This window comes from Drosophila kikkawai, chromosome 3R, assembly GCF_030179895.1.
Source record: "Drosophila kikkawai strain 14028-0561.14 chromosome 3R, DkikHiC1v2, whole genome shotgun sequence".
Classification (NCBI taxonomy): domain Eukaryota; kingdom Metazoa; phylum Arthropoda; class Insecta; order Diptera; family Drosophilidae; genus Drosophila; species Drosophila kikkawai.
Window position 1 is genome coordinate 12396287 of NC_091731.1, and position 12428 is coordinate 12408714.

The following is a 12428-nucleotide window of genomic DNA, read 5'->3' on the forward strand; positions in this document are numbered from 1 at the left end:
AGTGGAGTAGGAAAACTTATTTAAGTGCCGAGCACGTTGCACGCTGCAGTAGTCAACGGAGGACGGCAAAATGAAACAGAAACAGGAGCCGGAGCCGGGAAAAGCGCGGAAGTGTGGGTAGGGGCAAGGAAAGTGGGCAGGCTGGCTGCCTAGCTGGTCAGTCAAGCATGTGGCCACCGGCAGCCAAGCAGATAGACAATCTGGCAGGCACTTTAGCAGCTGGCGACCCCATTTGCCATGCTCTGTCGCCCCATCGCGGCCCCGTTTATGGGCAAAGTGAGTTACGAGTTCTGTTGCTGCAACTTGACGGCTGTAATTAAAACTAATTTCATTTGCCTTCATTTCCATTTCAGGGAGTCGCCTATCCCGCCGGCCGTTAGCCAACAGCCAGCAGCTTCGTCCTGTCAACTGCTGCCGGGGCTTTTGGATTATTAACGGGCGATTTGGTATAAACAATGCAGTCGAATCTGCTCCCCGTACGCACCAAGTTTGCATATTGTGCAATCAATCGAAAAGAGCAACGACTCGGCGGGAAAACGTTTTTATTATTACTAATAAAAAGGGGCAGATATTGAAAGTAAATCAAATGTGAAGAGCATTTTGCCCACCACGATGCGTATGAGTAATATAAAGATGTTAAAGGGGAAAACAGATTGTATAAAGTCCTTAAAATTGGTACGACTCTATTAGAGCTACTAAATATATGAACTAAAAAAGACAACTATTATCTTGTAAATAGTCAAAGGAATAAGTGACGGTGACTGGAAGAGTATCTGATATATCACATTCTCAGAGAGCCTTATGCGTACTACAGCTTTAACTTCTGCAGTGATTCGTTCAGTCAAATTACCACTTATCATCAGTCGATATCGACTACGACTCATTGCTATTAACATGTATGTATTCAAGGAATCGAAGCCGGCGCCACAAAATCAATACCACACAGTCCACACTGCGTATACGCAATATGCGAGCTGCGTATTTGTTAATCATTAGGCCGATCCAACTGGGCCTACAACTGGGCTGATATCAATCGACAGCAGCAGTAGCAGAAGCAGGCACCGCAGCCAAAGTCGTTTAAACAAATAACTGACTGAAATTATGCCCCACACGTGCAGGGCATGCGGGCCGTGACCTCGTAAATTGAAGTTTCATTAGTCGACTCCGCTTCCCCGCTTCTGCCACTGCCACTGCCGTTGCCTCTGGGTCGTGATCCAGTAACGATTGTCGGTCCTGCGTCCCCCAGCATTTGTGTAGTTGTGTAGTGGCTGTGTCTGCCCGGAGCCAACCTCCAGAGCTTGTGCGTGTAGTTTAATTGGCGCCCAACGAGGGGCCCTTCGGGTTCTTATGTGTGTGTGTGTGTGTGTACGTGTGCGTGTGTCTGGTTGTGGGTTCTTCCCCCAGCTAGTAGGCGTGTGTTGCGTGAAACTTTTGGTTACCATAATTATGGCGGCCAAGGTTGCCCGAGAGCTCAACAACGCAGCAACAACTGCGACAACGACAACTGCGACTGCCACTGCTACTGGTCTTGTTCCTGCTCCTGCTCCTACCACTGCTAGTGCCACTGCGACCCTTGCCCTGATAGGTGTGACATTATGAAGTCCAATCAAGTGGATTGCACGCATTCGGGCTGTCTTCAACAAATTGCTTGATTAATTGAAAAATACACACGGAATGGCCAGACATGCCAGGAGAAATTGCAGCTGACAGAGGACAGGGTAGATGTCATAACTAAGCAGTGATTTTTCAATCATTACAGTCACACTGAGGATAGTAATTTAACGATTATGGTACTAGTAGAATAAAGATCGGGTTCTGACTGATTAACGACAACACAAACTTATCATTATTTGAAAAGTGCCTGAAACGTTGGCAAAGCCCCATACAATATCTAGTAGGTCATAAACCATTGATCGAAAGGTTAACAGAAACAAAAGAAACTTACGTCAGCCTGAACAGCTCCTTGGTAATTAACCTTCGAAGCCTAAGTATCTCAACTTTAACCTTCACTTAAAGATTTCCCCCTACTGAACTTTTCCCTATCTGAATAATTATATACAATGAAATAACAGCGACCGTTCTTCATGTTTGAGCTATTCTCAGCCAAAAGCTATCAACTAGAGCCCGCTCCTGACCTCATTCTGGTTAAAAAACTTTCACTTTCTGTTTTGCAGATTAGCCTGAAGCTCTCAGCTCCTCTCCTCTCAAACCCCGGAGCCGCACTTCGGACTTTGGCAACGCCCCGCCATCAGTCCAACATTAATAATTAAGGCTTACACAGTCGCGTTGACATTTTCCGCAGCCATGGCTGCTTCTGCTGATGATGCAGCTACAGTGCACGTGAAAATAATGAGCTTGTGTGTCTTTCAAATAGGATGCAGGAGATTTGAAAGGATATTCCAAATTAAAACTTGGGGAGGTATGTCAGAAATTAACAAGAACGGAAGGTAACTTTGAGAAGCCGAAGTTTTTATACCCTTGCAGATTGAAATTGGACTTAGAAACGATCCTAACTAAGCCAAATTTGCATATAATTCAGCGTGATGTGGCCTCTTTCGCTGCGTTAAGCACTTGATTAAAATGAAAATACCCTGTAAGGGTATAAATAAGAGGTTTTCCCAATGAAAATCCATATACTAGGTCTCATTATTTTTGTAGAAAAGACTTTTCTAAAATTTATAGCCATTTTCCCCAGTGCACGAATATCTGCGACAGGTATCCACTTTAAATCTGAGCTGGACTGCTGTCCGCCATTAGCCTTGTGTGCAATTTTAATGACAAACAAATTGCAGTTGCCTGCGTTTCCGTCGCTTCGGCTTGGTTTTTTATTCCGTTGCACCACTTGCGCCCAATTTGACCGCATTTCGATCGGACGCACGCGCTTCAACGCCATCTTACGTGTCAAAGGCTGAGAAATATTTAATGGCGGCCAGGCCGCGCAATCAGTGGCTACAGTGGACACTGGCCAAGGCTATGGGTACTCACGTGTGTGAAGTAGTAGTAGTGCACGGAGGCACCTCGCTCCGCCAGAGCCTGGGCGTACTCGTTGGTGGGGCAGGTAAAGAAGTGGTCGCCCACGGCGCGTCCAATCTGCTGCTGGTTTTGGAAACCCGGATTACCCTCCCAGCTGGTGTACTGAAAAAAAGAGCAAGTAGTTAGAAAAACTTGATCTCTGAAAGAATAAATCAGACTAAAACTACAGAGAACGTATAGGCAAATTAATATTATCTAATGTAAGACTGAATTATAGTTTAGTAAGCTTTAAAGGTTCGTTAACGTTCTTCTTTATTAGTCTAAGAACCCTAATGCCTCTAAGATCCTCTCGAGAGTTTCAAAATATATATTCCGCTTTGTGGAATAAACAAGATAAGATTCCCCAGTACATAGATAGCAAAAGCATCCAAAAGATGATGAACAAATCAATTTGTATTGGCCAGGGGAAATGTCCAATCACTGAAATTGGTCATTGAAATTATTTCCATGCTTTCCGGCCACAATCATGAAATGAAGTTATCTGTCAGTTAGGCCAATTTCCGTTCAACTAGTTTCGGACTGACATTTCGGAGTCTCCCAGGACCGACTTATCCCGGAATATGTCCCCCCTCTAGTGCAGGCACGGCTGTCAAATGCATATCCCCGGATGACGCAGAGTGCCGCAAAATGAAATTTGCTAGCGACAGGACAGAGTAAACGAATAAAGCCACTAAATGCATTTCAATCAGCCAGCCGTCGCAGCTGACGTCCATTTAACGTGTTTAGATCACGCTGCAAGTCTGCCGGTGACATGGGGTGGCTGCATTTTGCAGGAATGCATTTTGAAATCATAAACGCGATCTCGGTAAGTGAGTCTGTCCTAGAGCATTGCCAGTGTGTTTAGAAAACTTACCTGGAAAATTATGGCCTCGCGTTCCGCCTGGGTTGCCTTGCCAAAAATGTTGTTCATAATTTCCAAGTACTTGTCCCGCGGCAGAGCCGTTGCATCGTCCTTATCAAAGTAATCGATGAAATCGTACAGCAAAAAGTAAGTGCCTGGAAAACAGAATGGAAACAGAGGAGCGGGTGAGAGATCTCTTCACCAGTGCGAGGTCAGGCCACAACAATGGGGGGAGGGAATAAGGAGGAAGACTGTTGGCCGATCCGAAAAAACAATTACCACTACAGACGGTGCTTCAAGATGCCGCCTCGCAGTGGTGGGCCGTGCCAAGGACACCGCGTTCAGTATTAACCCCAGGACCCAGCAGCAGCAACAGCAACAACAGCCATAACACCGGCAGAGGAGAAGTAAGCGAGAGAGTGCAAAACAGAATAAATAAAATTTGTGTGCACCCTAAAACAAGGACTAGCCAATATCCAGCCATAAAATACCTCGTCTTCCTCAATAAAAACTAGACACAACAAAAATGCTAGTTAATTCTTTGAAAAACAGAAAAGAATTTCCCAGACGCACCTGGAATATATCAATTTCTTAAGAAGAATTACAGTAAATCTCCGGAACACAATATACCTCGGCACCCTTTGGTTAAAGGGTACAACAAGAAGGACGAGCGAACAAAGCGGCTCGTCGTCGTTGCCTTTTATTAACTTAATTTTTATGGCACTTGTTGTTAGCCGAGTTGTTGTTCTCGGGCTTTTGTCTTTCTCGCACACTTCAAATACGGGCCACACTAACGAACCATAATTGCTGCCTATGAGCGGCGACAGCAGCAACACAACACAGCAGCCTCATTCACATCGGCAACATCAGCACACTGTCGAGTTGGAGAGAGTCTCTGTGTATGTGTGGGGCACGTGCAACCCATTCCCAATTCAAATCCATCCTGCTGGCCCTCTGTGTTTATGTTTGCTTCGATTCCATTAAGGTCAAAACCTTATGCAAAGCCAAGCCCGAAGAGCTCTGACTTGAATTGCAAACAATCTTGAAAAGGCTGCTTGAAACTGTCGTTTGCCAAAGTCGATGTGTATTTCCCAGAAAAATGGTTAAAGAATTGAATGCACTTGCAGGTTGGCTCGCCTTAAAGGTGTTCTTAGGTAAAACTTAAGCAGCAGAATTTCACACAAAATTCGGATAAAAAATGGTGAAAGTGATAATAAAAGAAAATATACATTTTCTATCGATTTTATTTTTATTTAAAGAAGTGAAGTGAAGAAAGGTACGCATTTTTTTTTGAGAAAAGTTGATATCTTTCGGACTCCTCATAATAGTTCATCTTTTTAGATTTTAAACCATATTATTTTAATTATTTCTCTATGAATAAATAAATATAAATATCAATATTTCCTTTTGAAAGCTAGAGAACTGTGTGCTTTTCAACTATATCTCGAAATCGCGTATAATTTTAATTAAATTGCCAAAAACACACACTTTCTGTGGCCACAAATTTTCTGTGCTTTTTTGCGGGAACTTTACACACATCACATGCACACACATAAGCGGAATGTAAATACGGTTTTAATGAGTGTATAATTGAGTTAGCAGCGGCTGCCTCTCCCTTTGCCTCCATGGAGCGTTGGCCATGCCAAAGGCAGGGCGCGGGGCTGTGACTACGACTACAACTACGACTGCGGAGCCAGCGATAAGTTGGCCGTCTCGAAACGCGAAGCAATTAACGAGCAAACAAGCTGTCTTACACACACATACAAGAAGGGAAGCCTGCACACACCCAGCAGGCAAAGAGCGGTCTCAGTGCGGATGGATCCGAGAAATGTCCGCTAAAAATATTAAATGCGAACAAAGAATCGGAGTTTCCGCATTAGGTTCGGAGAATGCTCAAAAACGGACGCGCAAACGGACGAAAAGCAAAACTGTGGCGTTCCCCGTGAATGTACCGAAAACGTATTGCTAACGGACACTGAAACGTACAGTGGGCGGCCAAAAAGCGGACTTACCGCAATAGGTTTGCCTAATTGTCGAAACCTGGTCCGAAAACAGATACTGAAACGGGCTAACACTGGGACCCGTGCAAATGCCGCAAATGTCCCGCTAACGGACACTAAAACGCACTGCACGCGTTAAAAATCTTGTCGTCAACGAAATTTCTAGAACTCGATGAACGGTTCTTCTCCTTACTTCTTTTGTCGCTTGCCTGTTTTTTGTTATTTCGCTGCAAATGAGCGAGAGGCAAATATTATTGCATCATCTTTTAACTCTTTTGGTTTGTGGAATTTATCCCGTTGCGACTCTTTTCCTTTTGACCGGCGAGTTGTGCGGACGTGAGTGAACAGTTTTTTACAAGACGCACGTGTTTTCATCGGTAAGTGTTAAATTTAAATTGATTAATATGTACAATCTCTTACTAATGAACTAATATTGACTAGATTTATATTTATTTATGCTGGCGAGACTTAATTTCCGACGAAGTGGCGCGCCAATGGTCCTGGTTTGGGACAGAGTCCAAAATGTCCATTCGAGAGATGCTTATCCGTCAAAGGTATGTATATTTTTCGTATATTTTTTAATACGTATATACTTATAATAATTTATATTTTTACAGCCGCTTTTAAAAACAACTTTCCGTTGGAGGATGCAAGCAGACACAAAAGCAGAATGCACAGGACGGTTTGTATTAGTATTAAGTATTATTAGTTTTAAGGAAATTAACAAATCTTAAGTAAAATGTTTATTTTTTAAGTTAAATAATGATAAATAATAAATAATGATAAACATAAATAAATGTATGTTTTATTTACATTTAAAAAACCCGAAATTCTAAAAAAATTTAGTTGGAAATAGATATTAAAAACGTATCTGAAACGCATCGTCAAAAGGTCCGCAAACAGTACTTCCTGCGGTATTGCCACAGGTCAGCAAACGATCCTTTTTCGGGTATCGTAAAGGGGTTGCTATCGGTACTGTTTCCGGTCTCGCCACAGCGTCCGCAAACGCTATTAGTTCGTGTTCCGAAAATGAGAGGTTTTGGTGCCACAAAACCCAGGACAGGTAATTTACTTTGCTACCGATCTTGAGCCTAAAATCGGACGTTTTGTCCGCCTGCGGTCCGCAAAACTTCAGTTTTTAATATTTTTTACGGAGTTTTTGTCTGCTGGGCAGAGGCATTCCCGAAAGCACACACATACACTCGGTAAGGAGCATGCAACCTCGAGAGGAACTGCCACCAAAAATGAATTATTTAAGCACCGAAAAGTTTCGTTGCACTCGCGAGCCGGAGAGCCCCAAGGAAAATCTGTTCTTAAGTCACTTAAAGGAGTTCCTACGATCAATATATAACGTCATCCTGCTTAAGTTATTCCCTTATCTTTAATCACTGTTCTTGTTAAGATTTAATTTGCATGTGGAAAGGAATTCAGAAATAACTAGACTAGAAAACAATGAAATAAATATTTAAAATATTAATCAGTTGATTTATAGGTTTATTTATAATATCTAATTAATTGGAGGTACCTTCTTTAGCTTTAAATATTTCATAAATCAAAATCAAACAGAAGTTAAAATGATCATCTTAACATTTTTTGAGTTGCAACTTGTTATTAGTATTTTTATCATACTCGAATTATTGTTTAACTAGAATAGTATTATATTTTGGATAAACATTAATGCTCACTTGAACGCATCCAAGAAATATATAATATATATTATCTGGCTTCTGAGAGGGTAACAAAGGCCTCCAAAATTGTCAAAAACAAACAGAAAAAATGATGCTTTCATGTGAGCGGCACTTCGTAATGTATTTGAATTTGTATTCGTATTGTTGCAAATGCTAGATGACCTTGAACTCACAAACACTCGCACACAAACGCTCAGCTGAGTAACGGTGCTGCCGCGCTGCCCATGGAAAATGGTGGCAGTTGCCTGGCGGCCATGCACGCACACCTTTTTGGCCAAGAGAAAATAGAAAAGAGAGCAAACACACACACACACAGAGACAGAGACAGAGAGAGAGAGAGAGAGCGCAGCAGAGAGAAAGCGGAAAGCAGCAGCTGTGAGCAATGAGTGAAAGTGAGCAGAAAAGCACACGTGTCTTCTGGCTTATTCCGCTCCTGGCAAGACAGCCGCAACAACAGCGACTGCCCACAAGCGGCAGCAGCAGCAACAAGAAAATCGAAAGGAAAGCCAGAGCCAAAGCACGAACTGGCACAAAAGCCCCGAGAATCTTCTTCAATCTGTTATACGAGAAACACACAGCACCACCACCCACCCCAGTGGCACCCACTCCAACCAACGACATCCTGCGGTGGCGGCAGCTCGCGAAATAATAAGAAAAGGAAAACGCAAACGGAAAATTTGTTACAAGTGCGCCACTTACACGGCCTGGCACGGAAAACCTGGCAGCACAATGCACACAAAGAGTTACGCACTAACATAGATTGAGAAGACTAACAGCCAGCGGAGGATACGAAGAAGGATACGAAATTATGGTTGAATCTACCAAGGCATCTCAATTGTCCCCAGGGAAAATGAAAACTTCGCTGGGCCTAGCAATGTGATTTAATGAAAAAATTATTTGTCAGTTAATTAAAACCACAAGGCTTTTATTGCCTTCAAGAAAGAGGCTTAAAGGGGTTTTAAGGATGGTTTAAAGCCAACCTTTTCACACAGTTATACATAAAAATACATATAATTTAATAAGAGCCAGCAAAATGATGGGAGAATCAACAGCAGCAGCTCATTTGGCATGAGGAATATTTCCCATCGAGCGAAATGATTAGGTCTGTAATTGTATTCCTATTAACTCGAGGAACTTGTTTTTATTTATTTCTTTTTGAAGGACCAAGCTGCTTAGATACATATAATCCATATAAAATAAAAAAGAGGTAATATAACCCACGTTATATATTGATTTAAACAACAAAAAAACTCTACAGAAGCAAAAAATACATATAAGAAAAGCTATAAAGTATTACGAGTTTTTGAATTTATGACCCTGTAATAGCTTAAATAATTTTTCTCGTTAGCCTGGCTAATAAAAAATAATTACCACAGAACTTTAACTTGACTTTGAGTGGCAAATAGTTTCCCCCGTCCCCTCACCCCCTTCCACTCCGCAAAAGGGAACCTGCCCCTCTCGATATACATAGCTGCGGCACGTGTGCCACTCACGCGTCCCGTTCCGCCCATCGAAATGAGGGCTCGCTTTTTGCTTTCCCTTTCGCTGTTGCTCTCTGGCAGACCACCCACCGCCCCCGCTGTCACCTGAGCGAGATATATTTAAATAATTTATGATGCCGTCCCGCACAGCTGAGCGCCGCGGCGTATCTGTGCGAGTGCGTGTGTGTCTGTGTACGGAGGTTTTTCCTTATTTTTCCCGGGGTCACCGCAATTTGCGTGGGCGAGTCTGGCAAGTTTCGTCGTCTTTATGTGTTTCGCCTCGGTATATTTTAGCTCCAGAGATTCCGGAGCGTTGACACTTGCAGCACTCGATTTTTAAAGTTGGCATAGCTTTTAATTTGTGAATTATTGTTATGGAAATAATTAAGATAGAAAGGTATTAAAACATAACCCTAATTTGCGAAGATTTTTTAGCTGAGATAGGTCGAAAGAGCCATCTCCTACTTTATTGGTAGTTGCAGTAGTTCTTAATCATCATCATCAAGCGAGTCTATTTCAACAAACTAATATGGTAGAAAAAACTTTTACCGGCTACACTTGGCATTTAAAATGTAAAGTTCTTAAAATACTTAATTTGTGTGTAGGTAAGCCAACAACAACAGTACAGAGCATTATACAAAGTGCAGTTTTGTGACAGCAAAACTGAAACTATCCCGAGCACAATGTAACCACCACTGGAACCCCTCCCTGTCATGCAATAAACCATAAAAATTAAGCACTCGAGCCAACAGAAAGTACCGAATGCATTACGAGTGCTCGAAATGTGCAGGGGAAAATTTCTGAAAAGCAGCCAGGCTAAGCCAGCGCCTCGGCCCCATTGCCATCCTTAATCCCATACTCTGCGGCCCGTATAACGACAAGAATAAAATGCATTTTGTCTGCCAGCCAGGCCAGGCCAGGCCACAACAAAAACTGTACATAAATATATGTATAGTTGCAGAAAAGTAATAAAATCTCAAATGGACGAGAGCTGCGAGCTGTGAGCTGTAGCAAAAAAGTTTCCAGGGAGCCGGGGGGGCAGGACGAAGGATGCCGGGCTAAAAAGCTTGGCAAACAACATTGGCAATGGGTAGTACTTTGTTTTGGATAAACTTTAGCGCTGACGTCAGCAGCAGAGGATGCAACAATAGCTGCAAGGACGAACCAGAAAAGGATAAGGGGGAGATAACGACAGACCGCCGGATAAAGTCAGAGGAAGATGCTCGTGACGATGTCGATGGCTACTCACCCTCATCCCTGACATTTCCCATCAGGATGTCGTAGTCCTTCAGATCCGCCGTCTTCATCAGCGTCATGGGATCCGCCGGCAGGAAGGCCCCGTCGATGGTCGGCGCCGAGGGGAAGCTGAGAATGCCAGAGTACGAGTTCCACTGCTGCACGGATATGGTCTTGGCGTCCACCGATCGCATGCAGCTCATCACATGAGCGGGATTGGTCTGGAAGAAGTGAAACGCAATTAATATAAATTATATTTATGGAAGATTTTGTTGGAATTGTAAACTATATATTCAACTTAATTTAGGAAATTCTTTCCTAAACTCACCTTCAACATGGAGGCATTGCAGTTGCAGTCATTGATCAGCGCCTTGCCAATCTCCACAGCCTTCTCTGAGGTCATGTGGCTCCAGGGTGCATTCATGGTGCCGGATTGCATCATGCCGCGCTTGACCACGCCCCTGGTCACCGGCGACATGAGCTGCGCATTAACCGAACTGGAACCCGCCGACTCCCCAAACAGGGTCATCCATTCCGGATTGCCGCCAAAAGCGTGGGCGTTGTCCTTTAGCCAGCGAATGGCCAGGGCCTGATCCCAGAGGCCCACGTTACCGGGCGCCTCTTCAGCGAACTCCGACGGCATCTCCGGCGCCAGGTGCAGGAACCCAAAGGCTCCCACTCGATACTGGAAGGAGGCCACTATAACGTTGCCCACGGCAGCCATGATGTCGGCATTGTAAATGTCCAGCGTGGCCGAACCGGTCATGAAGCCACCACCGTATATCCAGATCAGAATGGGTAGTCCATTGGTCGTGTTCTGCGGATTACCGTTGTGTATGAGGTGGTCGGTGTCCGCCTGCTTGCCATTCGAGTGCTGATTTTGTGGAGAGTTAGTAAACTTTCAATTTAAATTCGGAAACAGGAACAAATAAATGACTAAATTTAGATGATTGACTTACCTCGCCCCCGTTGGCACCGCGTCCATGGCGGAGACGTGCCTTGGCCGGCGCCCAGACGTTGATGTACAGGCAATCCTCGGACACATTTGTATTGGGGTTCCAGATCTCCTCGCCGGAGAAGCCCGGAAAGTACTCGTAACTGGGTTAAGGAAAGGAGAAACATAGAGAGAGAGAGTTCTTGATTAGTTACTGACCCATATGCAAATCAAAGGCTGTTTGTCCCCATCTGGAATTCGGTCATGCCAATTACGAAAAACTACCCAGCTGTGTTATTTATTTTTATTTGCTCTCTTCCGCTTTCACTCTGGCACACTAGCAAACACACTTCCAACACACTCACAACATACAGCACAGCGCCCATTGCTATCCCCTACAATTTGACATAGTTTTTCCGCCTTATAAATGTTGAATCGCTCGAATCGATATCCTAGGCATTCGCACAAAGCTCAGCATTAGTCTGTCCGTCTCCGTAGATATGTTACCTTTGCAGGCGCCCACATGGGCCAGCGTATGTGTCTGGGTGTGTTTAGCTTCGTGTCCATTAAAATTAACTTTGCCATTTCGCATAAAAGTAATTTATCACAGACGGAGAGAGCGAGAGGCGATTTCTCTACGGCTTTCTCTGCCAGCTGTCATTCGCCTTTATCACTATATTTTTCTAATTTCCTTTTGCCACACACACTTTGATGGCTTTTCCTTTAGGCGTATGGCTCTGTCTAGCTCTGGAAAAACTTTAGTTTCCTATTTCAAAAGGAAAAGTAAACCAAACCCAAAAGAGTCTGACCAAAAAGAAGTGTAAGATATATATTATCTTTATTTTGAGGGATTTTAAATAGAAAATAGAGTCTACTACTGTACCTGCTTTGTGAGGTCCTAAACTTGCTTGAATTAAAATGTTTTCCCTTTACCAAATGCTTCTACGTCATCAGCTATATTTTGGCAAATAATATTTTCCCTCTCTACAGAGGCAGGCAATCAGAGTGCGACTGCAATTGGCCGGGCCAACATGCAGAGCAATTTTTTTTTGCATTTTTTTCCGTTTTGGCCGGCATTTCGAATGCCGCATGACGTCACTGGCAACAGTTAGGTCAACAGCAAGCTGCCACTGCAGCCGCGGTGCGATTCGGTTTCTAGGTCAAACGCACAAGTGGAGCGCACAAAGCCGTCTTTTCGTATATAGCCCCCAGAAA

General features: G+C 43.6%; 1 protein-coding gene across 6 annotated transcripts in view; it reads right to left on the minus strand.

Annotated features, from left to right (window-relative positions):
• The window catches only part of Ace (Acetylcholine esterase), a 44416-nt gene that overhangs the window by 15936 nt on the left and 16052 nt on the right, over window positions 1-12428 (minus strand). For 5 of the 6 annotated variants that reach the window (XM_070286657.1, XM_041774328.2, XM_041774327.2 and 2 more), the window contains 5 exons: window positions 11239-11377; window positions 10608-11153; window positions 10293-10500; window positions 3887-4029; window positions 2986-3135 (listed from right to left, as the gene is read on the minus strand). In XM_070286657.1, the coding sequence (XP_070142758.1) occupies window positions 2986-3135; window positions 3887-4029; window positions 10293-10500; window positions 10608-11153; window positions 11239-11377 (1186 nt within the window). Of the gene's footprint in view, window positions 1-2985; window positions 3136-3886; window positions 4030-10292; window positions 10501-10607; window positions 11154-11238; window positions 11378-11720; window positions 11737-12428 lie in introns of those variants that run through there. The other variant, XM_070286658.1, reaches the window with a different exon arrangement.